General features: G+C 35.6%; 1 protein-coding gene across 2 annotated transcripts in view; it reads right to left on the bottom strand.

Moving 5' to 3' along the window:
• The window catches only part of LOC126366871 (uncharacterized), a 32,540-nt gene extending 9,104 nt beyond the window's left edge, over positions 1-23,436 (bottom strand). For both annotated transcript variants that reach the window (XM_050010203.1, XM_050010204.1), the window contains exon 1: positions 23,225-23,436. In XM_050010203.1, coding sequence (XP_049866160.1) covers positions 23,225-23,275 — 51 coding nt within the window. In that variant the 5' untranslated portion in view covers positions 23,276-23,436. The remainder of the gene's footprint in view (positions 1-23,224) is intronic.
• Between the last annotated feature and the right edge of the window lie 2,258 nt (positions 23,437-25,694).

Here is a 25,694-nt window from a genome sequence, read left to right as displayed (position 1 = left end):
ACTTATTTCACAATGTACTTCCTCCGGTTATAATTGAGAAAGTTGTACACAAGCTTTTTAGTGAATCCAGTCTTAGAAAGATGTGGTCGGAGTGACGGATTGGTTTTTACCTTACAAGTAAACTGCTGTAAGGCAATTACTGCATTAATTGCACTAATCTGAATTCAACGATCCTATAAACGGCCAGGTCATATCCAGGTTCGCTTTTACGACTTCAATGTAACTTAGCGTGACTAAATTCTTACAGGGCAATTTAAATCGACGTAAGGCGTTCATTAATTCATTAAAGGCGGATAATTTGTGATGTAATTTGTCGTCTTGTAAGGAGTGACATGGGTATCGGTAAGACTTCCTGTGGTCTACGAGTCATGCCTATCCTTTAAAGGCATAGTGCACGCCTTAGTATGCATTCCCATTGTTTAAGGAATGCTTTGGTACCACGCGCTCAAGGTTTTGTTTGGTCTAAATTAAAGCGATGTTACAACAATTTCCATAGTACATTACATTATCCATTGCTTAAGAGTAAGCCACGTTGTTTTCGGTCGTGTCTTTGTTCGTGACAATATAGAGCGATGTTTCGAAAATAATGGCTTTGTAATGAAATATAGAAATGAAAAGTATCTAACATTCAAGGTTGATTATATTAATAGTATAGTATAGTGTTTTTGAATCTTTCTTTTTGTTGTGTCCTCACTGCTGAGGATCGCGATTATATGTAAACTTCCTCCACTGGGTTCGGTCCTATGATATATGTGTTTGAGCTGCTCCACCCACCTAATTGGTGCTTTTCCTCTAGCACGTTTACCTACAATCTGGCCCCCAATAATGTGTTTCTGTAGACAGTGCAATGGAGATCGCGGGCCCAAAGAAACTCAGGACTCTGTCCTGGTATATGTTGTTGAATAAGACCTTATTCAACAGCAGACATTATTAGGCGACTAACAAATAAAAGTTACGTTAAACAACAAAATAACCTCCTCCAAGCGACCTCGTAAAGCCTCGTTCAGTAGCTCTCAATATGTGTACTTATCAGAGTATATGCAGTGGTACGGAGCCCCGATTGGTTTGACCCCTAGATTATACGTCGCGGTAGACATACAAACCGTTACACACCGACAACGAATCTCAGCAACAAATCACAGACGAGATCTCCCGACCACAGCCATGGCTCTGAGATATGATAATCTTTTGGCTTTTATGGGTACTGAGTTACTCTGGGATTTATTCAGATATAAACGGAGTTACGTAAGAAGAGATTGTGCTGTTTGTTTGTTTATGTAACATTCAATAATGTTTAATAAATAAATAATGTTCCTGGTGTTTACCAATATGTTTAAAACTTAGGTTTAGTATTTAGATTTACTTGATTTGATTTACTGAAGAAGAGTTTATAACCAGATTACATTAAAAGCAAATCATTTTCCAATATTTTTTGGCTTGCGTTTATTCTTTTTCTACCATGTGAGTTGTGGATTGTGGTTGTGAAGTGGATTACCAACCTTATCAACCCTGGTGTCAGTATTATTTTTAAGCCGCCATAGCCCCGTGGCCTCTGAGTTTATTGATCAGCTGGATATCATTTCCAGTTTCTATTCAAATAAAGTACTTATTGAATTTTGGGTAATTTCGGCTTGTATTGACAAAGTTGAAATTTAAGTCTTGAGAGTCTAGCTGATGATAACGGAAGCTATACGCGGTTGCCCACTATTATGTTTGGTTTTCCATGCAATGCGTAACTTGCCTAAAAATAGAGCATCACCGAGCCATGCTCTAGCAAAGCGGAAAAGGAGACTTTTCCTCAGGAGAGTAGGTAAATCTGAAGGTGCTGTGGCGCTTGTGTATATTTTTTTATTTCATTGCCGTAACAGATAACAACAAGTAAGATGAGTCACGGAATGAGACAAATATTGATAGTTATTGAGGTCAGAAGAGGCAAGATGATTGGAGACTTAATAAGACACATAAATGGGAAGATATAAGGAAAGAGAGGAAAGGGACGACCAAGAAGAGCTTACGTTGAACAAATTAACGAGATGGTGATCGTCGTGTCTTATAAGGAAGACAAAGAATTGGCCTTTGATAGACAAAAATGGAGTTTAAATTAATGAAGATGATAAGACAACATCAACCTACCTACCTCTGGATGTAGAGGCTGTCATTATTTACTCCAGTCTGGTCAGAATTTATTTCATCTGTCAAGTTGTTTCTATCATTTACCATTTCCTTTCCTCACACTAAAATCTCACATGTAATTAATTTATATTGCAAATTAAAATAATGTGAGACCGCTTAGCGGAAATTAACAAATTAACCGTTTTAATAATAAAGGATATTTCATATAATTAAATTAACGGTTTGATTGCCTACTATTCTAATGACTGTTCCTTTTCAATATAAACTCGTTTCTCATTCAAGTTTGTTTATTTTACGTACTCTTTTACTTATTTTATGTATTTTGTGAGTGCCTACAGAGACCCAAATATAGACGATCAGAAATATGATAAATTCCATGAAAGACAGGACAACATAAATTAACTATATAATATTCAGTAAGTAAAGCCTTCTAGCGGGTGGGTATCTAAAGACGTCTAATCCGCAATATCTAAAGTCCATACTTATGCCAAAGGTTAGTGTTACGCGACATAGGAAGCGGAGTAATCTCTGACCCGCTCCATAGCTTCCTACAAATGCAATGAGCCACCATGATTTAGACTTTATATACAGTGTTGTAATAGTACGAGATATAGTGATTACGATACATAGATCGAAAGAATTCCGCATGGACAGGAGGACCCGGTGGTGTAATGATTAACACGCTCGTCCCGGCTTGACAAGCTCTTTGTGAGTTTCCCTAAGCATGGGTAAGTGCCATAAAATCAAAAATCATGGTGAATACCATTATAAGAGTGGCAACTCGCGAGTTGTAGGCTTGCTATGTAGTTAGTACCGCATTTTTTAAATAGTATTTCTTTTCCAGCCCTTATCGTTATGTTGATTAATTCCTTCAAATATTATAATCCTTTCAGACGATTATAATATTTGAAGCGACGATACGATTAAATTTTGTACCAGATGAGAGCCCTCAGCGCTCCCCATTTGTCCGGCTAAGTAGTTAATATCTACCATCTGAGGCAAACTTACAATAAGTCCGGTTAAAAAACCTAAATTGTTTTATTGTAATTTACTTCCTGGCATACAATATAATAAGTAATTTGATCCGTAATAATAATTTTCATAATAATAGTAAATCTTTGCTTTTGTCATAGACCTCAATGAAGGGAAATGCGTCCCAAAGATGCGCAATAATGAAGTGAAGGAAGGACGCACTATAATTGGAAGAATAGTAAAAGATTCTAGTACGAGTATCAGGAACATCGTCAATCGGCTGAGATAGAACGCCTGAAGGTCTCCATGATTGCCGTTGTTTGCAGGCATCACGACCCGACCGGGTTTATTTGCTTTCCTCAAGGAAGTACTAAAGCTATCCCTTATAGCTGATAAATGCTTTTGAAATGATTTATTATTTGTTTCGTTTTGTAGATGAGGTATCAAGCGGAAAGAAATACTCTCTCACAAATCAAACTTGGAACCCTGATAATTAAAATTGTCGTAGTAATTGAAAAAGAAAAACTTATTTCAATTTGTTTCCTTACAAAACGTCTTCAAACAACGTCTATTTATTTTTTTGAAATTATTGATTGGTTGAATGTTTTCAACAATTCTGTAGCAAAAAATCGGGCTATGAGCGACACGCTGTTAGCGATGAAGGTCAACATTCTAAGGAAAAACAGTCCAGTGATAATACTTCGAAGATATGACGAATCACCATGAAATTATGTAAAATATTTCTATTTTTTGACCATGAATAAATAAGAATTCTTCGGATTACGATTCTTTGTCGCGTTGAGGCGACAAGCGTTGTCAATTGCACGTCTCTGTACAATGACCGTTTGTGCATTGTTTCGGCAATCGCGTGAGGTCTTCGTCGGGTAAGCAACATACATCAAAATTATTTAAAGGAAGTAAAGAAGTTACTTAAGTATATAAGTATACATATTTAATTCATACTTAGGGTCTTCTCCTTCTATCGCGTGGGTTGTGAGGTAGATTACCAACCCCACCAATACTTACTTATTTAAAATTTCGACCAATTCATGGTCAAGGGACTATTTCTTCTATTCCGTGGTCAAGGGCATAAACGGTTACAATTTTCCTAACTGCATTCCAAGTATGCAATAATACATCAACCGTACTATTTGTAAGTGGTTGTAGCAGATTAGCATGGTAGGGAATTTCCTATGAACATATTGTATTCTGTAGTAATATCTATAAAGATTTTCCCGCTAGTAGAAAGTATTACGTCTAATGATCGTATAAAAGCAGTAACGTTACTTTATTAACCTACTACAGCTTAATAGGTTCTAGTAAAGGGGAGTTAGACTTTTAGTAGGTGTATCTATTAGTCTTTATTAGCCTTTCCATAATTTTGCGTGCTCAAAGAGAACATATTTGTTTGGTTTTGTGTGAGCTTCATCCAGGTTGTTCATATGACAAATCATCCAGCATTTGCATTCTGTATAAAACTTAATGAGGATCCTTCAAGCCTTATTCGTTAAAAATACCTCCCTATTAGATATTTACTTCCTTCACTATCGGCGAACCTTAGAAGACATCTTCAGGAGGCTTTGCCGAGGTCAACGCACGAGTGACCGCCGACGGGTCACCAACGCTTCATTGTTGCCACATTGTTGCCAAAGGTCCGGCTATCTTGGACCTCAGTATTTTGCCCGACTCCGTTAAGGTTCGGTCACGACGTAATCAATTCCTATTTCAAGAATAAGATACACACAACCATTATTTGAATATTTGGTGAGGGTTAGGAAGGAGTTAGCGTTACAAATATATGTACTAAAAAATATTTTTTCAGTAACGAGCATTCTGCTTGATTTTGATATTAAAATGGCTGTATTAAGTCGTAATCTAGTGTTAAGTTGAAGTTCCCGTGATGATTGAGTTGCTAATCATAACAATTGTCACAATTTTGTCTGCTCATGTTTTGCTACATTGTGCTGACTTCAGTATTACAGCATAAATAAATAAACGATAATGAAAACAATACAATGGAGCTGCCCAGTATCGCTACCACCTATTTAAACCTAACAACCACACTGTTATGTTTGCAAAGAGATCCGCTACTTCGATTACGCCATTGTAAGGGCCGAACAAAATATCCCCGCGCAGTCAGATTGAAAAATCTTCTATTTTCCGAGTTATAATTATCAATTTGAGTTCGTACTAAGAAGAAAAAAATAGTGTAGTGTTTTTTCTGTTTGTTCTTTGCAGCTATTAAAAGTCAAAGCGCCAATAAAGTGATAGTAAAATTAATAAAGACGCAGGAAATTATATCCATGTTCAATGAAAATTGTGCAGTTTAAAATTAAATTATGTTTAATATGTGTATGGTTTAACACAGATACCCCTTTGGTGATTCAGGCGAGAAGCTATGTTATCTTTTATGTTATATTATGAATAAGGAGCTACTTCAGATTGAAACAGCATTAGGTTTGCAACATTACCGTCAATACTTTAGTACAACTGGGCGTATAACCTGTTACGTATTAGACAATGGACGCCAAAACTCGAAGGCCGTGTTTGGCACATTGGCAATATCCACTCGCCACGAGTAACGAGCTATGCACCAAATACCTAAATAGCTGCTACCAGTGCCGAGGAATGTCTGCTAGGTATTCGTTACTAACTAACCAACATATTTCTAGCGCGTGTTATCTATTGCATTTTAGATGTAATCGTTTTGCGATTAATAAGTATTAAGCTGAAAATAAAATTATGAATATGATGGCTGTAAAAATAATTTATTCTCTGTTAAAAAAAACAAAACACGAAGACGCGATTAGAAATTGGGTAGAGAGAGTTTGAGTAGGGATAGAAGACTGCGACATGTGGAGTGACATACTTAAGGCTTTTGCGCAGGTGGGATCAAGTAAACTACTAAATAATACGACTAAAATAGTATATCGTATTTTTATAAGGAATTGTAATTAAGTAATAAATAATGCTCGCAAAATCCATTTCCTATCCGTTGTACTCAATCTTACTTAACTTTTGGAAACATTTTATTTTAGGGTTAACTAAGATCTGCAAAAAGTACGTAGTAAGTACGTAAGTAGGTACGTACACTTGGCAATTATTTTCTTTCCTTTTACAGCGCATTTAATCTGCTTCTGTTGTTTATTGGTCGTAAACAACTAGATTTACAGACGCGTCCATTCTGTGTCTCTGCGCACTGCAATACTTTTATATAGAACAATATTAAATTGTGTACCATAAACAATAAACAGTAGAGGAATAGAGTGTTTTCGCTTGGAGCGTTTTGTTCTTGGCATTACTGTAGAGCATGTTCGCACAATACAACGGTAAGGTGAGGTTCCAGCCATCGGTCACACACAGCGCAAGGTTCAGGGAACAGGGAATCACAGGTTAGCAGTAATGACATAACGCAGCGCTTGCGCAACGACATGCAGCTATTTACTCCTATTATTTACCTAACGGTCCGCCCGTACATTCACAAACTGAATCACAATACTACGAAAAGAAGATAACTGTTCATTCTTTTGAGCGGAAGTGATCAGCTAGTCGCTTTCTGCCCGATATATTATACTGTTAATCAGTAAGTAACCCAGTATTTGATTTTATCTAATGCCATTAACCTACAGGTCCATCACATTCAATTAAAGAAATAAATTCACTTCATATATTATCTCTAATATCTGGTGGTAGCGCAAGTAAGATTCTCACATGACTAATATGGCATACACTGCCTATTGAAAACAATTGCAATCACTTGTGTTGAGATGATTTCACACTTGTAATTACTAGCTTTCGAAAGTGTAAATAAGGTGCATAATAGAGAGATGCCACAAGGGCGTTGCTGCTGCGTTGCGACGGCGGCAGCGGCGTCAGAATTATATCGTCGTTCTAGAGGTATATGTATACTGAGTACCGCCACGTTGTTGCAACGCATCGTGTGGCGTGACTTTGTTATATAATTGTAAAACGACGAAATTAAGACGACGCAACAGAACTGCGGAGTAGTCTGTTACATTCCCTGAAAGTATATAATTTTGTTACATTTCAAAATACCTACTATTTTGGCATACTATTCCGCATAATAAAGACAGATGAAGCTTTTAAGAGCCTATCCAAATGGGAACGGAACATGCTGAGATTAAAGTAAGTAGTTCTCCAAAGCAGTAATACGAACTGGCCGCACAAATTGCAGGGTTTCCAGTTCGTGTTATTATCGCATGCCAGTGCCATTACTAGAATTGAATACTTACTATTACAATGCTTCTTAGTACCCGAAACAGTTATGATAATTAAGCTTAATGGATATCTTCAGATAATCTAACGTTTTTATGTTCTAATTCAACTAATGCTGACTTAAATAAGATATTGGTGCTAATTCCTGTAAACACCATCTAATTTTATTTTAGGTTATATCTGTCATTTTCTTATCCGCCGAAAAGGAAAGGGACGGGTAATCGACAAGCATAAAATTTATGGAACACACGTCAATTTTAAGCACAAATCTAAAACAACCGTCTAAAAATTCGCCCGGGTTATTCATTTATTTACTCATTCTTCCTAAAATTAAGAGCTGTCAATCATCCGTCTCTTTCCTTTTCGGCGGATAAGAAAATGACAGGTATAACTTAAAGTAAAATTAAAAGATTTCTGCAGGAATCGGGGCCATTAGGATTCAAAGAAATTGCCCTTAGATATGAGCAAAGTAGTTCTTGTCATTTATTTTAGTTTCATTGCTATAAAATCGGTAAGTAATATTAATTTTATCTCTACCGTAACGTATAATTTATAACTCCTTTATCTACAAAGGCATCGTGTCTACAAAAGTTTTAAACAAAACATCGTACGTAGGTAAGATTTCTCTATTTATTATGTACGCAATGTATTAAATGTGTCTCATGTTCAAAGACAAAATCCACGCGGGAGGAAAGAAATACACTGTCGATATTTCTTATCTATCAAGGGACATCAGATTTCCAAGATGTTGTTAGTTCTTTCTGACAACTTCTCCTTCTTGTGCCTCTTTTCTCATATATAATTATAGGTGAGTAAGTAATTAAATAATCTCCAAAGATTAAGTTATAATCGTCAATTAGAGTATCAGATACCCGTTAGGTTCGCGTCAGATTCTATGTACGACTCTCGTAACTTTATAACCCAATGGATAGAGCTCATATGTTTAATTCAATTTATTATGGTAATTCGAAGGACTGTTATTGCAGGAATGGTACTGGCGGTGGAACGGTACGGTAATAGCTTGAATATAAACGTGGTATGCTCACTGATGTATTAAACTCTATGTTTACCTACGTACATGTGTAAAGTCCTTTTTTATATACATCACATAAGCTAATTAACCTTTCTTGTTAAGTAAATTAAATTCATCTTTTTTGGGGTTATATGTATACATTTATACAATAAAATACCAGATAATATTTTAAATTTGTCAGAAAATAATTTTAAAGCTCATGTGAAGCTACTTTATGTAAAAAAACTTATTATAAGATTTTAATCTATGACCTATATTAATAGTTAAAATACATATTGGACTTAAACATTAACATGAAAAGCAAAATACCTAGATTACAGTAATTGATTTGCAACTCACATCACATACGTAATAAATGTGTTACTTATACGGAAAACAATTGAATAACGCACAGGATGAAACATTAGATGTAACTAGATCTTAGAACATTACAAAAAATATATTTTTAAATAGACCGTAAGTTGAGGAAACCACTACTACCATCTAGTATAATTACGTAAGTACTTATATTATGAGTCTATGAGCGGTAAAGGAAAACATCGTGAGGAAACCCACATTCCCGAGAATTGCTTTTCGGAGATATAAAACCTAACTTAGGTTTGGTTTGCAACTAAAACCAGGGATCACAAAGTGTTTTTTTTAACGGTCTCCGTGGTTCAGGGGTTGAGCGTTGGGTTCACGATCCGGAAGTCGCGGGTTCGAATCCCGGTGGGGACATATTACAAATTTTCAGGTTAGGTTAGGTTAGTATACACTTATCCAGTACACCGTATATCCGTCCGTGTATCCTCAGGGGAGCGCACAACCGGATAGGTGAGTGAAAGTCGAGGGTACCCCAAGGCACCAGACGCAAAGGCCATGAATATGCATCAGATAGCACTGATGAAATCATCTGTATGTCACCCACATACTGTTCAATGGCATTTAGTTCTTTTCTTCACTGTCTCGTAACTCTCCTTCGCTACATTAGGAATGAACGTACCTGCTACTGATGATTATGTGTGTACTGCTTTTAGCTCTGGTTAATGAATTTTCATATATTAATCGGGTTTTCTTCAAGGCAAACAGACAATTTTTTTTTACTTATCTATGCAGGTGATATCTCACCTTAGGTATGTAATTTGGATATTTTGGATGTATTTTTAAAATATTTTCCGTTCCATACTTTTGCGACGGAAAATTCCACATGATGTCAAATCAGAATCATGGCCTAAATCATCCCTCAAAGTTTTCGTTACGATGTCACTAACACCCTGTATATTTAGGTGTAAGAATGGTGTAAGACGTCAAAGGAAGAACAAAAGAAGTTACTTTTTACCACGTATGTTTGACTGGTGGGGAACCAGTCACACACCATTCTTTTATCTCAAATCTATTGTGCCATCAAAATTGGTAACTTTTGTTACCTACATAGAGAAAATTACCATAACGTTACACTAAAGTGTTATGTAAGTGGGAATATAAGCCATTGCCATATAGAATCAGTTTTGATGCAAGACTCGTAGAACCGGTTCCTCAGCCGCGATATTTCGAAGTCTACGTCATTCTTGTGGGTGAACTCACACACACAATCGTCAAGTTATGTCACATTACGTACTACTTGACACGGTTAGAAGATTTTCATTATAAATGCGGTAGGCAGAAGAATACAGGTGAACATATTCTATTCTATTTTTGGAATGCCTGCCCTTATAAATAAATGTTCCAAAGTGCCCGGGTAGACAATTAACATTCTATTTTTTCTTATTATTGGAGTTATCAAAAATAAATAAAATAACTTAACAATATAGTTCAAGTTCATAACAAAATATTCATATTATAATATATATTTATTGAATAATAATCACGCGACGCTCAGTGGGTAGGCCCGCTACAAGGTGGACCGACGATCTGGTGAAGGTCGCGGGAAGCCGCTGGATGCGGGCAGCGCAGGACCGATCGTCGTGGAGATCCTTGGGGGAGGCCTATGCCCAGCAGTGGGCGTCGTACGGCTGATGATGATGATGATGATGATGATGAATAATAATAAAATTGGGGCCATATTTTTCTTGAATGTGCCTTTGAATGTTTTACGTAGCATTATTTTAGTGGTATAATATTCAAGAACAATGAAACCTTGTATTATGTGTAGAGTGGGTAACTAATTATCATAACAGGTACAACTACAACTTCACACATCACAGGTATTAATACGTAATTTGAATGTTACTGATCACTGTACATGAACTTAAACTAAACACAAAGAGAAAATTAAATCGAAAGAAATAATCAAAATTGTATATTATTCCATTACAAGAAACGGGGGTTCGGGAGAAATTAATTTAACAATCCCACTGATCTTCAATGTTTTAGAGGCTACTGACCTACTACCTAATTTAGTAGTATACTATGACTAGGCATAACGATTGCTAATCCCATAATAATTCGATAAAGTTTATAAGTTCTGAGCACAGATCATATAATACTAACGTACTAACGAAACGACTAGCGTCTAAACGAGCGACCACGTCTAAAATTACTTAACGTTTACGATGATAAATAATCTACAACAGGAGGCTTTTTAGTACAGATAAAACAATGTTTATGTACATGAAATGTGTAATCTAAATAATATTTTATTGTAAAAGCGAGGCCATGATGTCCGTCCGAATAAGCAAATTATTAACGCGTTCTTATTATTGCCTCATATTCTATTTTTAGGAAGGCTCATATCCTCTATAATGTTAATATAGATATGTTTACGTTAATTTTGAGAACGTGCCACTAAAAAGACATCAGTATTAAATAGTATTTAGACGACCCTAATCGAGTGTGAAGTGATTCCATGTACGGTTACAATCAAAATTTCGACTTCCCACGGATACAGTACACTATTGTTAGGAGTCTTGGCTATACAAATAGGAAGTGTCCGGTGATGATTACATTGATGGTGGTGAACGGAGACCAGCTGATTAGCGTAAATAATGATATGTCATTTGTGTATCGTTAGTCTCCGACAAATACGTACTTTAGTAGGTTGCGAAAAGATGTCACAAATTGAAAGGAGGACGTTTTGAAACTTCCCTTGCTGTTTATATTGCCGTGTTTTATAGTTAAGTGTGTTATCATTTGTTGGTAATTAAGGGTAGGATATGATGTTGTGAAACTAAATTCTAAGTAACATCAGGACACACAGCTGTGTGTCTTGTGTCCGTTTTATAGCGGTGTTGATCACATACAAAGGCACTAAATATGGTAACTACCAACTATAGGCACCTACTACGAAGCCAAACACTTTATTTATTGAGTACCTTTGTATGTGATCAACTCCGTTAATAGACAAATAAGATGTGCGCGACGTTCATAGGTACCTAATTTTTAATTATTCATCCTTAGAATCTATTTGGGACACTTAATGGAAACTAACATTTTGATGTGATTGCGGTTTAATGGGATACTTACCTCAAACAGAATAGAATGACTATAGAAAGTAATATTTGTCTGTGAAAATTTACAGATAAAACTGGAACTTGAATGTCATTCACCAAACAGACGAGGACGAAGTATTTACAACATGTTTTTGGACAATTCAGGTTTTGAAGAGCATTTAGTGGTTGCGTTTGAAAGATGTACGAAGACAATATGCAATGCGTTCCGGACACGCCCGCCAATCAGATAGCTTGCGGGCACAAAACAACTTGGACCCGTCTGACGTAAGAGACCAATCGCGTGACTAAACATTTTGTGAATAGGTACACTTGTTACCTATATTATGTTATTTACATGTTAACTCTGAGTTGTCGTTGTTTCCTGACCAACATTCTTGATGATAAACGTTGAAGTAAGAATCTAATTTTGGTTGTTTTCATAGAAAACTACGGACTTTGTGACTTTTGAAAGTAAATATTTGTTTATCGACTTTTGTGTACAGACTCCTTAGTCTAACATTCTTGATCATCCCGTGTACTTTTCAAACTCAAAATTACCAACGGGTGAAATAAGTAAACATATTTTCTGTTTAATTTTTTCTTTATTAAAATTATAAGTAGATTTTCTCTCCGTTCCACCTAACCTACCTCAATTTTCGATTAACTTGCGAACTGACACAATCAGATGTTCAAAAGTAATGGTGCTCGTTAAGCAAGCGATTCCGCTTCGAAATTGCGAAACTTGAATGTGTGATGGACGCAGAGGATTGCGCGTTAATGTATTGAGGGTCTGAGCTTCCGCGAGGGTCGGTATCAAGCCACGATCGGCCCACGGGGGCAATCAGAGCGTTGCGTGCAGCGGCGAATGGCCAGGCGAATATATTGCTTGGAATCGCCTCGAGTTTCACGCTCAAAGCCAGAGCTATTCATACGCCGCACCGCTCAATATAAGTCCCAATGCAATTTTGAACGTAAATCACAATTTAGTCGACAGATATGTCCCAAACCACAGAATTAATACAGTTGCCAAAGCATTGATTTACTGTGTGACTACACAAATTGTTTGTTATGTTTAAATAAAAGATAATTGTAATCACATAGGTAGTCAGACCTCTTTTATTTTGATAACCTTCAATCTAATAATCTAATGACAATGACAGATAGTGTTGCCAATCTTCACATACAACATCCTTCCTCCTAACATTTTCTGATAACTTGTCATTAAACAAAAGAACAACTTACTTAATTTAAATAGTAATCGTTTAGATAACTAGGTTTCTTAATCAATCGACCAGTAGTTTACAATAATAAATGTAAATGTTAATTTAAATAGTAATCGTTTAGATAATTAGGTTTCTTAATCAATCGACCAGTAGTTTACAATAATAAATGTAAATGTTAATTTAAATAGTAATCGTTTAGATAACTAGGTTTCTTAATCAATCGACCAGACCTAGTCTGCCCTACTAAATCTCTATTTTCTTGTACCATTTGAGAGCCTTCTAAATTCAAATTATCTTCTACTCTTTCAGACCTATTTAACACATCCTCCTCGATTTTTTGATTTCTGTCCGTTAAATCATCATATACCAACACTCTTTCCTTGAACTTCCCACCTTTAATGATCATTTTCCTATTTCTTGTAATAATATTTCCATTTTCTGTCTTTATCTGATACGATCTAGGTCCTACTCCATTTCCTATTATTATTCCACTAGAAAGTGGTTTTTTATTTGTCTCATCCTGTATCTTCACTACATCCCCCTTTTCCAAATCTGATAATTTCCTAGATCCCTGATCATAATATATTTTTTGATTTTTTTGCCTTTTTTCTAACTCTTGTCTATACATTTTCTCTTCATTTATAGTGGCACTACTATTGTTGTAAGTAAAACTTGGAATAATAGTTCTTACATTCCTGTTAAACAGTAACTCTGTGGGGGTTTTACCATTTCCCAAAATGGGAGTGTTTCTGTAAATTAACAGCCCTAAATAGATATCTTTTTGGTCATAAATTAGCTTCTTTAATGTCCTTTTAACTGTCTGTATATAGCGCTCTGCTAACCCATTGCCTTGGTGATGTTTTGGACTAACTATCTTATGTTCAAAGTTCCAACCAGCACTGAAATTTTTGAACTCTTGACAAGTATACTATGTACCTGAATCTGAATACAATATATTTGGAATACCATGTACTGAAAATATTTCTTTCAGATTATCAATAACACAACCTGCTGACAAGTTATCTAACTTTTTGATCTCAACAAACTTACTGTATGCATCTACTGTGATAATGTGAGGTACTCGGTACAAAAAAAATATATCAGTTGACAGAATTTGCCATGCTTTATATGGAATCTCCTTTTCAATCATTGGCTCTTTCCTATTTTGGTTCTGAAAAGATTTACATGCATCACAGTTAGTTACTAAATCCTCAATTTCTTTAGACATGTTAGGCCAAAATAAGGTTTTCCTGGCCAATTGTTTACACTTTTCTGTCCCTAAATGAGCATAATGAACCTTTTCCAGTACTTCCTTCCTTTTCTTTTGTGGTATAACAATTTGATTTCCTTTCATTAACAAACCCTGACATTCTCCTAGCTCATCCCTATAATTATAGAAAATCTTTGCTTCACTACTGACCCTGTCTTTATTTTCTGGCCAACCTTCTCTAACATATTTGATTACTGAAATTAATTCTCTATCTTTAGACGTTTCTTCTATTAATTCTTGTAACTTCTGGTCTGTAATGTTGTACCCATTTATAATCATAGCTACATGAGCTTCAATGTCTATATTATAAGACTTAGAATCATCATCAAGGTAAGATCTACTGAGATGATCTGCAACTAATAACTCTTTGCCCGGCTTGTATTTTATTTCAAATGTATAAGGTTGTAATGCAAGTCTAATTCTCTGCAACCTAGTTGGACTCTTGTTCAATGGTTTGGCAAAAATTGAAACCAGCGGTTTATGATCAGTTTCAACTGTGAATACTTGACCATACAGGTACTGATGAAATTTAGTACATCCATACAATATAGCTAGACTTTCTTTCTCAATTTGACTATATAACTTTTCCGTGCCAGTCATAGCCCTAGAACCATATGCAACAGGCTGCCCATTTTGCAATATAACAGCACCCAGACCATTTTTAGATGCATCAACACTAAGTGTGATTTTTTTATCTAAACAGAAATATGCTAATACAGGAGGTTCACTAATCTTTCTCTTTATTAAATCATAAGCTTGTTTTTGCCTACTCGCCCACACAAAAGGAATATCTTTTTTAGTTAATTCTCTTAAAGGAGCTGACAATTCTGAGAAATTTGGAATAAATCTTGAGATATAATTTATCATACCCAAAAATCTTAGAAGTTCCTTTTGTGTTTCAGGTTCTTTCATGTCTAATATAGCTTTAACTCTGTTTTCATCTAGTTTTATACCTTTTTCTGTTAACATGTGTCCTAGAAACCTAACCTCACTCTTCATGAAATTGCATTTATTTTTGTTAAATTTTATACCTGCTTCTTGTGCTCTCTGCAAAACTTTCTCTAAAATCTCTTTATGTTCCTGCTCAGTTTCAGAATGAATAAGAATGTCATCAATATAAGTTTCTACGCCCTTTATGTCTTTGAAAACATCTGAGTAAATTCTATGAAACACTTCTGGACTGGACGACAAACCAAACGGCAATCTATTATAATGATAACGGCCAAAAGGTGTATTGAATGTGGTCAGTTCTTTAGATTCATCATCTAATGGTAACATAAAGAATGCTTTACTTGCATCAAGTGTGGTAAACATTTTACTACCATGCAATCTAGATGTCAACTCCTGTAAAGTAGGAATTTGAATCTGTTCACGTTTTATTTGCGAATTAAGATACTGAGGATCTAAACACACTCTAATAGTGGCATCCGGCTTCATTACAATCACTAAACTGCTCACAAAATCTGTGGGTTTATCAATTTTACTTATTACTCCTGATTTTTCTAAATTACTCAATTCAATTTTCAGTTTCTGTAACAATTTGAATGGTACATGTCTACTTGGTTCCACTTTACCTTTCCAGTCATCTTTCAAAGTTATTTTATATTTTTGATTTTTAATTTTTCCTAATCCTTCAAAAACTTCTTTGTATTGAGTTGTCAGACTCTCAACAGTGTTAACTACACTTACATATACTCTTTGCACCAAATTAAAATTTTCTAAAGTACTTAACCCCAAAATAGGAACAAAATTACCCTCGCATATTTGAAAATTTATAAACTTTGTAGTTTGCCCTATTTGACATTGTAAAGTAACTTGTCCAGCTGTTTTAATTGATTCTCCACTATATGTTGAGAGTTTCATTTTACTTTTTTCAAATCTATTGATACCTAGAATATGGCATAAATGTTTTGGTAATACATTGCATTGTGCCCCAGTGTCTAGTTTAAAATTAATTTCTTTTTCCACATCAATGAATTTTACTGGTTGAGACCAGTCCTTGCTGCCTGAAATATGATTTATAAATACAGAATTTAGAACAGTTTCCTCCTCTTCTTCACAACTTCTTTGTAGCCTGTCTTCCCACTCTTCTCTGTTCACTAGACGAATATTATTACGACTGAATCCTGACTTGCACATTCTAGCAAAATGTCCCATCTTCTTACACTTCAAACACTGTTTTCCATATGCTGGGCAGTTTCTTATTTGGTGATTATAGCCACAATTCTGACACATAATTTTTGGTCTATTGAAGAATGTCCTATTTTGTCCTGTACTTGTGCTAGGTCCACTGTTTTCTTCTGTATTTGTAGTCTTTGTATCTCTGCTTGTAGTAGTTCTTTGTATCCTGTCCACTCTTTCACCTTTTTCCTCTATTTCTCTGATTCTCTCTGTTGCCAACTCTGCTGCTTTACATATATTTATAGCTTTTGTCAATGTTAAATCCGATTCTCTCAAAAGACGATCTTGTAATCTGCTATCCCCAATTCCTGTCACTATCCTGTCTCTAATCATTCTATCATTCAGGGTCCCAAATTCACATTCCTTAGCTAATTTTCTCAACTCAGTAACATAATCATCAAATGTCTCCCCTCTCCGTTGGTCTCTAGTAAAAAACACATGGGATGATACACTTTCATTTTTTAGTGGGATAAAATGTTCATCAAACTTTTTCACTACCGCTACATAGTTTTTTGCCTCATCCTTAGGAAACTCAAAGGTTTGAAAAATATCCTGGCATTGAGGTCCCATGACATGAAGTAAAAGTGCAACTTGCACTTCACTCTCCATATTATTCGCACCCGCGGCAATTCTATATACTTCAAATCTGTTTTTAAACTTTTTATATTCCTCCGCAGTCAGTTTATGTAGCGGTTCTGGGGGTTTTAAGCCCGGAATTCCTGACAACCTCGATTCCGCCATGGCTTCTTTTTATTTCGAAAAACACTGATAAATATTAGTTGTCCTCACATCAATACTTCCTGAATTTATCTTAAAATACATTACGCAGCGCCATGTTATGTTTAAATAAAAGATAATTGTAATCACATAGGTAGTCAGACCTCTTTTATTTTGATAACCTTCAATCTAATAATCTAATGACAATGACAGATAGTGTTGCCAATCTTCACATACAACATTGTTAGTTGTAGAAATAATATACACTAGAAATGTAAAATCCATCTACGATGGGGCATCAATAATCTAATCTCTACATTAAGTCTATATTCATTACAACATTAATATAAAGGCACTTACTTAATATTTTTAAGACCGTTTTCAGTCTGACTGCAAACATTAACAATAGAGGAAGCTGCGAGTATTATAGATCAAACTTACAGCAAAACCATTATTTACATAAGTTATGATTCTAATATGGAAATGTATGACTTCCTCGCTCGCCCACCTCGACCTTAATGGTCGAAACCCGAGTTATTACAATGATATTTTGATGCAAATCTATATTAAAGTGATATTAAACAAAGTAATGAAGAGAGGAAGATGCGGCCTCGGCCTGTGTCGCGGCGGGTTTAGGAGGCCAAACCACTTAGCTCAATCACGCTAACTTTATGCTTTAATACTTTTGACTGCACAAACGTAATAACTAACCTCTAATCTAGCATAATGGTGAGTAACAACTACCGCCTAGAGCATTTATTTACATCGAATTATGTGATAATTTTAAATGGTGCATTATCGACCGAAAAATAAACTTATGTTTGACGACATTTTTCGAGCGCTGTGTTCAAAGTTCTGTTGCGGATGAATGATCTAGTTTGTACATTTCAGGGAATCAGTGAAGTGACAGAAATAAATGATTTATTTTTGTTGGAAATGGTTTGGAATGTGATAAATAGCTGTCATTTCGACGCACGTTTTAACGACACCGTTAAGTTGGGTGCCAAAAAAGCTTGTCACAAGTGACCGGCGACTTGGAAATTCGAGTTTATTTTACACGTTGCAAGTATCGAATTTTGTGTGCTGATGAATACGTTAGAGAATACCGTAAGTGAGTTTGTATTCATGGGTTGACCCAGTGAATTCGCCTTGAATATCTCATAGATATGCGATGCACGTTAAACTACATGTTTTATGTACTATTCGGCACTGTGCACGATAGGACACCTGCTATTTTAATAGTCCGCATGCATTATTGTAGAGTAAATATTAATTATCTTTGTAACGTTTTGGTATCGTTTTTCAAGGCCCTTTATTGTATGTTTGCTGACTTCTACTTGCAATTTCACTGCGTAAATATTGGACGGGTTAAAATATAAAAAAATATTAAAAAAATACGTCTCATAAATCAGTCCTTTTTAAAAATTAAAGCAAACAAAAGGGAAAAATATGACTCCGCAAATATAAAATAAATTGTATTTTAAGAAGCAAGAAGGAACAAAGTAGAACTAGGACTATAGTAACATGTTTATTATAAATCAATGCAGCTAGAAAGGATAGAGGAAAAATTCGGACTTCGATGTGGTACCATAAAAAACCCAGTAAGTATCACAATTAAGTTGATTGAATTAAATATAAATAGTTTGTTAATATAGTAACAAAGTTTTTATATAGTACAAGTTCAAGTCATGCATCTAATCAAGCTGGACAATAAGGTTGTTTTTGTGACGTTCGCAAGTGATCTGATAAATCTCTTTGAACATTGACACGATACAGATCGGCTGCAAAAACTAAATAAGTAAGATGGAGTATTGCGTAAGAATTACTTACATCCAGTCACATATACAGTGAAGTACCAGCACAAGCAAATAAAAACAGCTTCAAAGAAATCATTTAATGTTAGCTCTGAAGCTTTATGTTTAAAATAAGTAAATCATATTAAAAAGTAGTGCATACATGGATGGAACACTTGTGGCAAGGTATTCATGCATATATTTACGTTAGTTTAAATGCATGGAAAATTCTATGCTCTGGAACTTTTCCATTCACTGCAAAGCGAAATTGGATTAAAGAAAATAAAATATTTTCAAATGAGTAACTTATTTTTGGGTCCTTTGTCCTTGAATTTGTGAATCCGCGGATACGTGATTTATCTGAGATTGTTATATTATAATTTTCAGCCAACATAAAATATGACAAAATGAAGTTATATACTAATTTCTAGCTCGTTTCAAGGTAGAAAACTTATTTTACGGTATTAATAAACAAACAAATGGCTGAATAACCAAATCGTAACTGGTTTTAGTTTCCTATATAAAGTATATTTGCATGATTCAATAGTATTGTTGTATATTATAATTTTACAAGCATTTAATTTTACAACTGATTCACGTTGTCTCTGGTATGAGTCAGTCTGTCACCTGACTCACGAGTCTGCTTCCATGAATGAATTCCTACACATATTTTTCATTAGGATAAAGTACAAGAATAATATGACAAGGTCTGTGAATTAATTATGTTAATGATAAATAGATGCACTGCAATTTCCAGTGTGGTAAGCAGAGCCACAGGTTGTCGAAAAATTAGTTACACAGCCTTTCCGGGTATTAAATATTATGGTACATTCTAATTTCTGCCACTAGCAAATGAACGAATCCGTGATGTAATAAAGATATTAATTATAGTGTTAGAGCTAATTCCTTCTTTTTCTCACCATAATTTCACCTTCTGACTTTCATGCATCAGTAGAGTGAATGAATTAGCGTGTTTGAACAAATTTGAGTATTTGGTGGGCGCAGCGTGGGCGCAGCCTTGCCGCGCGGCATTGGCGCTCGACGACTGCTCCTTGTACGGAGAATTGGGGGCAGGATTCAACTCATTGCGAATATGTGCTTTAATTGATCAGTTGAGAGTAATGAGTAGCTGAGGAGTCTTATATAGTAGGTGCTACAACTTTAAATGTGGCGGCAGTGTTGGCATGAACGATAGGCAGAAAATATCTTTGAAATTGCTTCTTAGCTTCCATTCATTAGCAGGGTTTGACCTGAATACACGTACTTAATGTGATTATGTACAGTCGCCGAAGGAATGTGAATTTTGGAATTTGAGATTTGAAAAATGAAGTATTAGAACATTGTATTTTTTGTCTTGTACCTAACTATTATGTTCCTTCCTTTGTGCAGTAGTTTTTATTGTAGTGCCGATGTATTTTTTAGAAATGATCCATACCTTTCAATATAGCGCATCTATATTTTAAATGTACGTATTAACGTACACTAGATAGTAAAATAAATTACATTTGTATTCTAGTCGGAAAGTCTTTATAATTGCTGCGATATTATTCGTTTCATCTCAATTGGAAAATGTATGAATACATTAAAACACAGACACGTTATCACCCATGTACAGGTATTCCGTCGACTTATGGTTATAATTTTATTCTCTAGCAGGCACAAAAGGAGAACTGCTGAACAATGTCAGTATGGAGGCGTGTATAATCGTATGTTTATATACGATGTTTGCACAGCCGTTTGGCCGATCAACCTTCTAACAAAACAGTCACAGTATGTGACATAACGTACACTTATAACAATATATGTACATGGCGTAAATTACATACATACATAAACTCACGCTGAGAAATGTTGGTGACAATATTTAGTTACTATTTACTGTGGCGAGGTAAATCGTGGACCGGCGATTGGTTCGATGAAATAAAAATACAAATGTGCTGATGAAGCTGATCTGCGTGTAATAATCGTTTAGGGCACTGGAGATTACAATATTGTTTGTACGATATTTCACTATACAATCACGTAAACAAAATTGGCGTAAGAGTCGACTAGTGAGTTCGGACATTGAGCAAAGAAGAAGGAATGACAGTAGAGAGCAAAGACAATACGTCTACATAAAAAACCAAGTTATTAATCTATGGTCTTATAAGGGTGATGCATACACGGTCAATTTCTAACATTTGCTCCCTACTTATACATTATTATGCGATATATATTAGTTATACGATTTAATGGTAGTTTCCAGGAGAGTAAAATAGAGAACATATTTCTTTGGAATAGTGTATTAAAACTTTATTCCTAGCTGAGGCCACTCCAGGCAAAGATAACAAAGTTTTATTATAATGGATTCAAAGTACGTTCTTGTCTGAATAACTTCTTACTTAATATTGCTGGGATAGGATCGATGATCAGATTGCGTTGACTGTAAGCGCATGCGGCGATTGCATCGATGTGCAATTCATACAATTCAATTGTCTAAGAGATGCTATCAGTTTTGCATCTAAAGTAGTTCCTGGTAATTTTAGGAACGCATGAGCGTAATAAATAAGTTACTTTAACTTTTTTTAAAAATCCGACGAGCATAACAGTGAAATTTATACATTGTAGGTAATATTGTAATCTTGTTCTGATTGATTGATTGAAATTTATATGTATATTGGAATCTTGTTCTAGAATGAACTTTACCTAAGATATTTTTCCGCCTAATGTAAGATACTATAAAAATATAATTATTACAGTAAAATCTACTAAGTCTACACCACTATGGAAATTCAGTTAGCGGATCTGTTTGAGACCCCAAGGTGTATATGAAGTGTTGCGAGAAGACAATGACTTCTTTACTAAAAGAAATTCTTGGATATTTGTTTTTTTTTGAGTGAATACTCAACCTACCCCGGAAACCAGAACGCGAAATGTATACAAACTACTTTATGAAATATAATCCACCTACGCGATTATTTATTGACTATGTCATTGAACAGATGACTCCACATACCATGAGAATTCTGCGTACCAAACCAGGTTACGTTCATTCACATAATAGACGTTACATCTTTGAATAGCTCTTACATTTGCATACATAATAGTTATAAAATTAAAGTATTTTATCTGATTAGCGATGTAACGAGCAGGATGTAAGTTTGCTTCCTTCAAGGGTAATTTATTTGTGGTTACGCTGAACGCTCTGGTGGACACTTGAAATACTTTCACTTAATACTTATTATACTCACACATTTTCAAACGCAAATCATATTGTTCACGTTGTAAGTACTAATATTTTTCATTTTCAAGTAAATATTTTAATAACAAGCGCAGAGCATTCTCTACGTAGGTAGAGACCTTGTATGCAGACAGTAAACAGAATTAATTGCTGTAGTTAAGTTCAATTTTTAATAGGCAAATATTTTATCCCGGCGTTCTAAAGGCAACAGAGTATTATCCTATCAAAATACAGTTGTTAATGAAAATAGAGGAAATGTAAAATATATAAAAATGATCAATGTTGTATAGTCAATTAGTTGATATAACGGTTTAATGCATTAATAAATGTAGTCGGATAACAAAACTATTAAACAACGTTATTGATATGTTATAAACACCATTAATATCATAGATGGATGATCGTCGATACAATAAATATTGTGCCAATAAATTGTCAAGAAATCCGAGGTCGTCTTATGAAACAGAATACTTTGATTATCTTCATAACTAATGTAAGTACAAGAATGTGAGCTTAATAAATGATATATCAAGGAGTTCCATTAGGCAAGTATCAATCACGCAGTATAAAATATCACGCAAGTATTATTTCATATATGTAGCCTACTATGTAATATGTTCTAGGTACGTAAAGATGCCAGATTATATTGTGCTAATGAAGAACCTATACGTTTTCCTCAATCAGTCTGTCTTCTGTTGCACTTTATATCATTCCATATATAAAGATATTTAAATCTCACTTATTTTTATCATTCTTCTCAAGTACCTACATTAAGCGATAGAGTATCGGCTATATGCCTTATATAGGTTTTGCTTAGGTAATAAATAATCTGTTTAAGTTACGGCATTTACATAAATAGTTTCAAGATCAGCTGCCTCAAACTTAAATAGTCATTATGACAAAGCCCTAGCAAGAAGTAATTAAAACACCAAAAATTATGGACCAATCGATTCCTCAACTCCCACCAATACGCATTCTGAGTCAGATCACGAGTAAAACAACCTTAAGGACAGATGATAATTGCATCAATCGAACTTACCTGCGCTTGGGCCAGCAGAGCGCTGGACAGGAGGGTGATCCACAGCCACATATCGAGCACTTGACAGCTGTCACGGGGTCACAGAGTAGGGGAATAGGCACAAGTTGTCAGGAGAATTTGTCAGTTGGATAAGGTTGGTATATGAGTCATTAGCGAGACATGGCGGGTGTCTCAAGCGCGGGTCGGAGCGCCACTGAGCGCGTCGAGCCAGAAGCACAACAAACTTTACTTTCTGTGGCGCGGGCGCGGCCACACTGCTCGGTTTGAACTGTGGAGTTTGTAGCGGAACAAATTGGTCACCGTTTTCGCTTTAGGGTGTTAAAACATTTTAACGTTTACTCTCTCACATGTATTGTAGGACGTATATTTTACTACACTCAAATTAAGATACAGAAACAAAGAGAAATATAGAGCACAACAGATCGTTTTATTGCTATGTTTTTGATTAAGTACTTTTTTGTTATTATCGACAAAAATAATGAACGGTACTTTTTATTCAAAGCGTATAAAATCTGAACTTTTGTATAAGTATTCAAATAAAAAAATAATACTTATACATACAAGGTAAGTCGGTAAATGCTTTTCAGAAAACTATAAAAGTTATAATATGAATATGCACCAGCTGACATCAACTACTGAGCCATTTCTCAGCGTTAAAAAAACGGTTCCAATTCCAATAAGTCCCTACTATAGGACTCCAGTGTGACCACGTCTCCGCCACGCAACGTTGCGTCTCTACGGGCGGCTGGCGTTACGACACCGACACACACTTACACACCCATGCACTCACTCACACCTACATACCAGCACCAGCGGCGCGGCGTGCGCGCAGGTATACCACCCGATCCTTCCGATAGCACCAACGTTTACGGTCTTTTTCGTTTTTAGTGCACCGACACCGCCGCAAAACCTCAAACCTTTTTAACTTTAGGCGCATTTTATGTGATCACATTCCTTGTGGAATAAAGATGAGGTTGGAGACTAAGTATGGTGCGTATAAAGATGTAAACTGCCGTGCCGCTGAGAAGAATTTAAAGATAATGGTTATCCTTTAAAGTTAAAAAAAATGCAGTATACGTATCTCACCGATTTTATTTCATTGTTACGACTGACAACAATATTATCACATTTGATTTCAAATAGAACATTTTATTGACGTATAAATAAAATTAATCGATAGTTAACTCACGCTTATCTGAAGACAACTTGCACTTTGCACCACAACTTTTGACAGGAAAATTCACGAAACATTTGACAAGAAAACTAAAATATCATTACCTTTGTTTAATAAACTGCCTATATACGTCCCACTGCTGGGCACAGGCCTCCCCTCAATCAACCGGAGAGGATATGGAGCATACTCCACCACGCTGCTCCACTGCGGGTTGGTGGAGGTGTTTTTACGGCTAATAGCCGGGACCAACGGCTTAACGTGCCTTCCGAAGCACGGAATCATCTTACTTTTTCGGACAATCAGGTGATTCAAGCCTGAAAAGTCCTTACCAAACAAAGGACAGTCTCACAAAGTGATTTCGACAATGTCCCCATCGGGAATCGAACCTGGACCTCCAGATCTTGAGCCTAACGCTCTAACCACTAGACCACGGAGGCTGTTACTAGACCACGGAGGCTGTTCAGACCTTTGTTTAGTTTCTTGGAAATATCAAGTAAGTCGTAGTCGTATGTTAGCTCCATACAAAAGACTTCAACGCGCTTGCAAGACGTGACGTCACTCTAAGCTGGGTCCAAAACGATAAAGTATAAACCAGATATAAACAATCGTAACCTAATATTAAATAAATAATGTTTTATAGTAAATCAAAACGTAAAATGTTTTGCATATAAATTATTTCTCTTATGTGCCTACTTACTTACTTTGTGTCATAATACCATCTAGGTGTAACGTAACAATTTTGCCAACTGCCCCGAAGGAGAGTAAAGTTTCTGCACTGTTTGTCCGACTCATAAACTTACCTAAAAAGCAAATCAAAATGTCGCAGTGTCAACGAAGTTTTAAATTAGGTTTGTTTCGCGCAACTAAAGGCGATATTCAATTAGTGATCACGTCATCTAGCGGCAAAGTGTGGTAACTGCGCGTGTTGTTATTGCTCCCATCATTCGCAGAGGGCGCCACCGTCGCCGCACGTTGCCGCCCAAAATCAATAAGTTTTCCGGCGTGCGCCGCCCGAGGGTTTCCCTCAGTGTTTCAGAAGGCATCCCTCTTGCTACCCATTTTCGTGTCCTTACGCGTAACCTGTGCTCCGTCGGTTTCACGCTTTATCGGATTTCCCAAGTTATCTGTAAGTATTTCCCACAATTTTTATGTGAATTTTTGATTATTATTTTTTTATGAGTTCTGATTCTAAAAGTAGATGTATGTTCATTCATAAAGAGTAAGCACGCGGTGTGAACCTCAAAATGGCTCGAATTAGTAGAATAAAGCGGGGTTAAGTTACAGTGGGTATGTAGG

This window comes from Pectinophora gossypiella, chromosome 5 (assembly GCF_024362695.1).
Source record: "Pectinophora gossypiella chromosome 5, ilPecGoss1.1, whole genome shotgun sequence".
Lineage (NCBI taxonomy): Eukaryota > Metazoa > Arthropoda > Insecta > Lepidoptera > Gelechiidae > Pectinophora > Pectinophora gossypiella.
The sequence above is the reverse complement of the archived record's forward strand: the minus strand, read 5'-3'. Positions and strand labels throughout refer to the sequence as shown.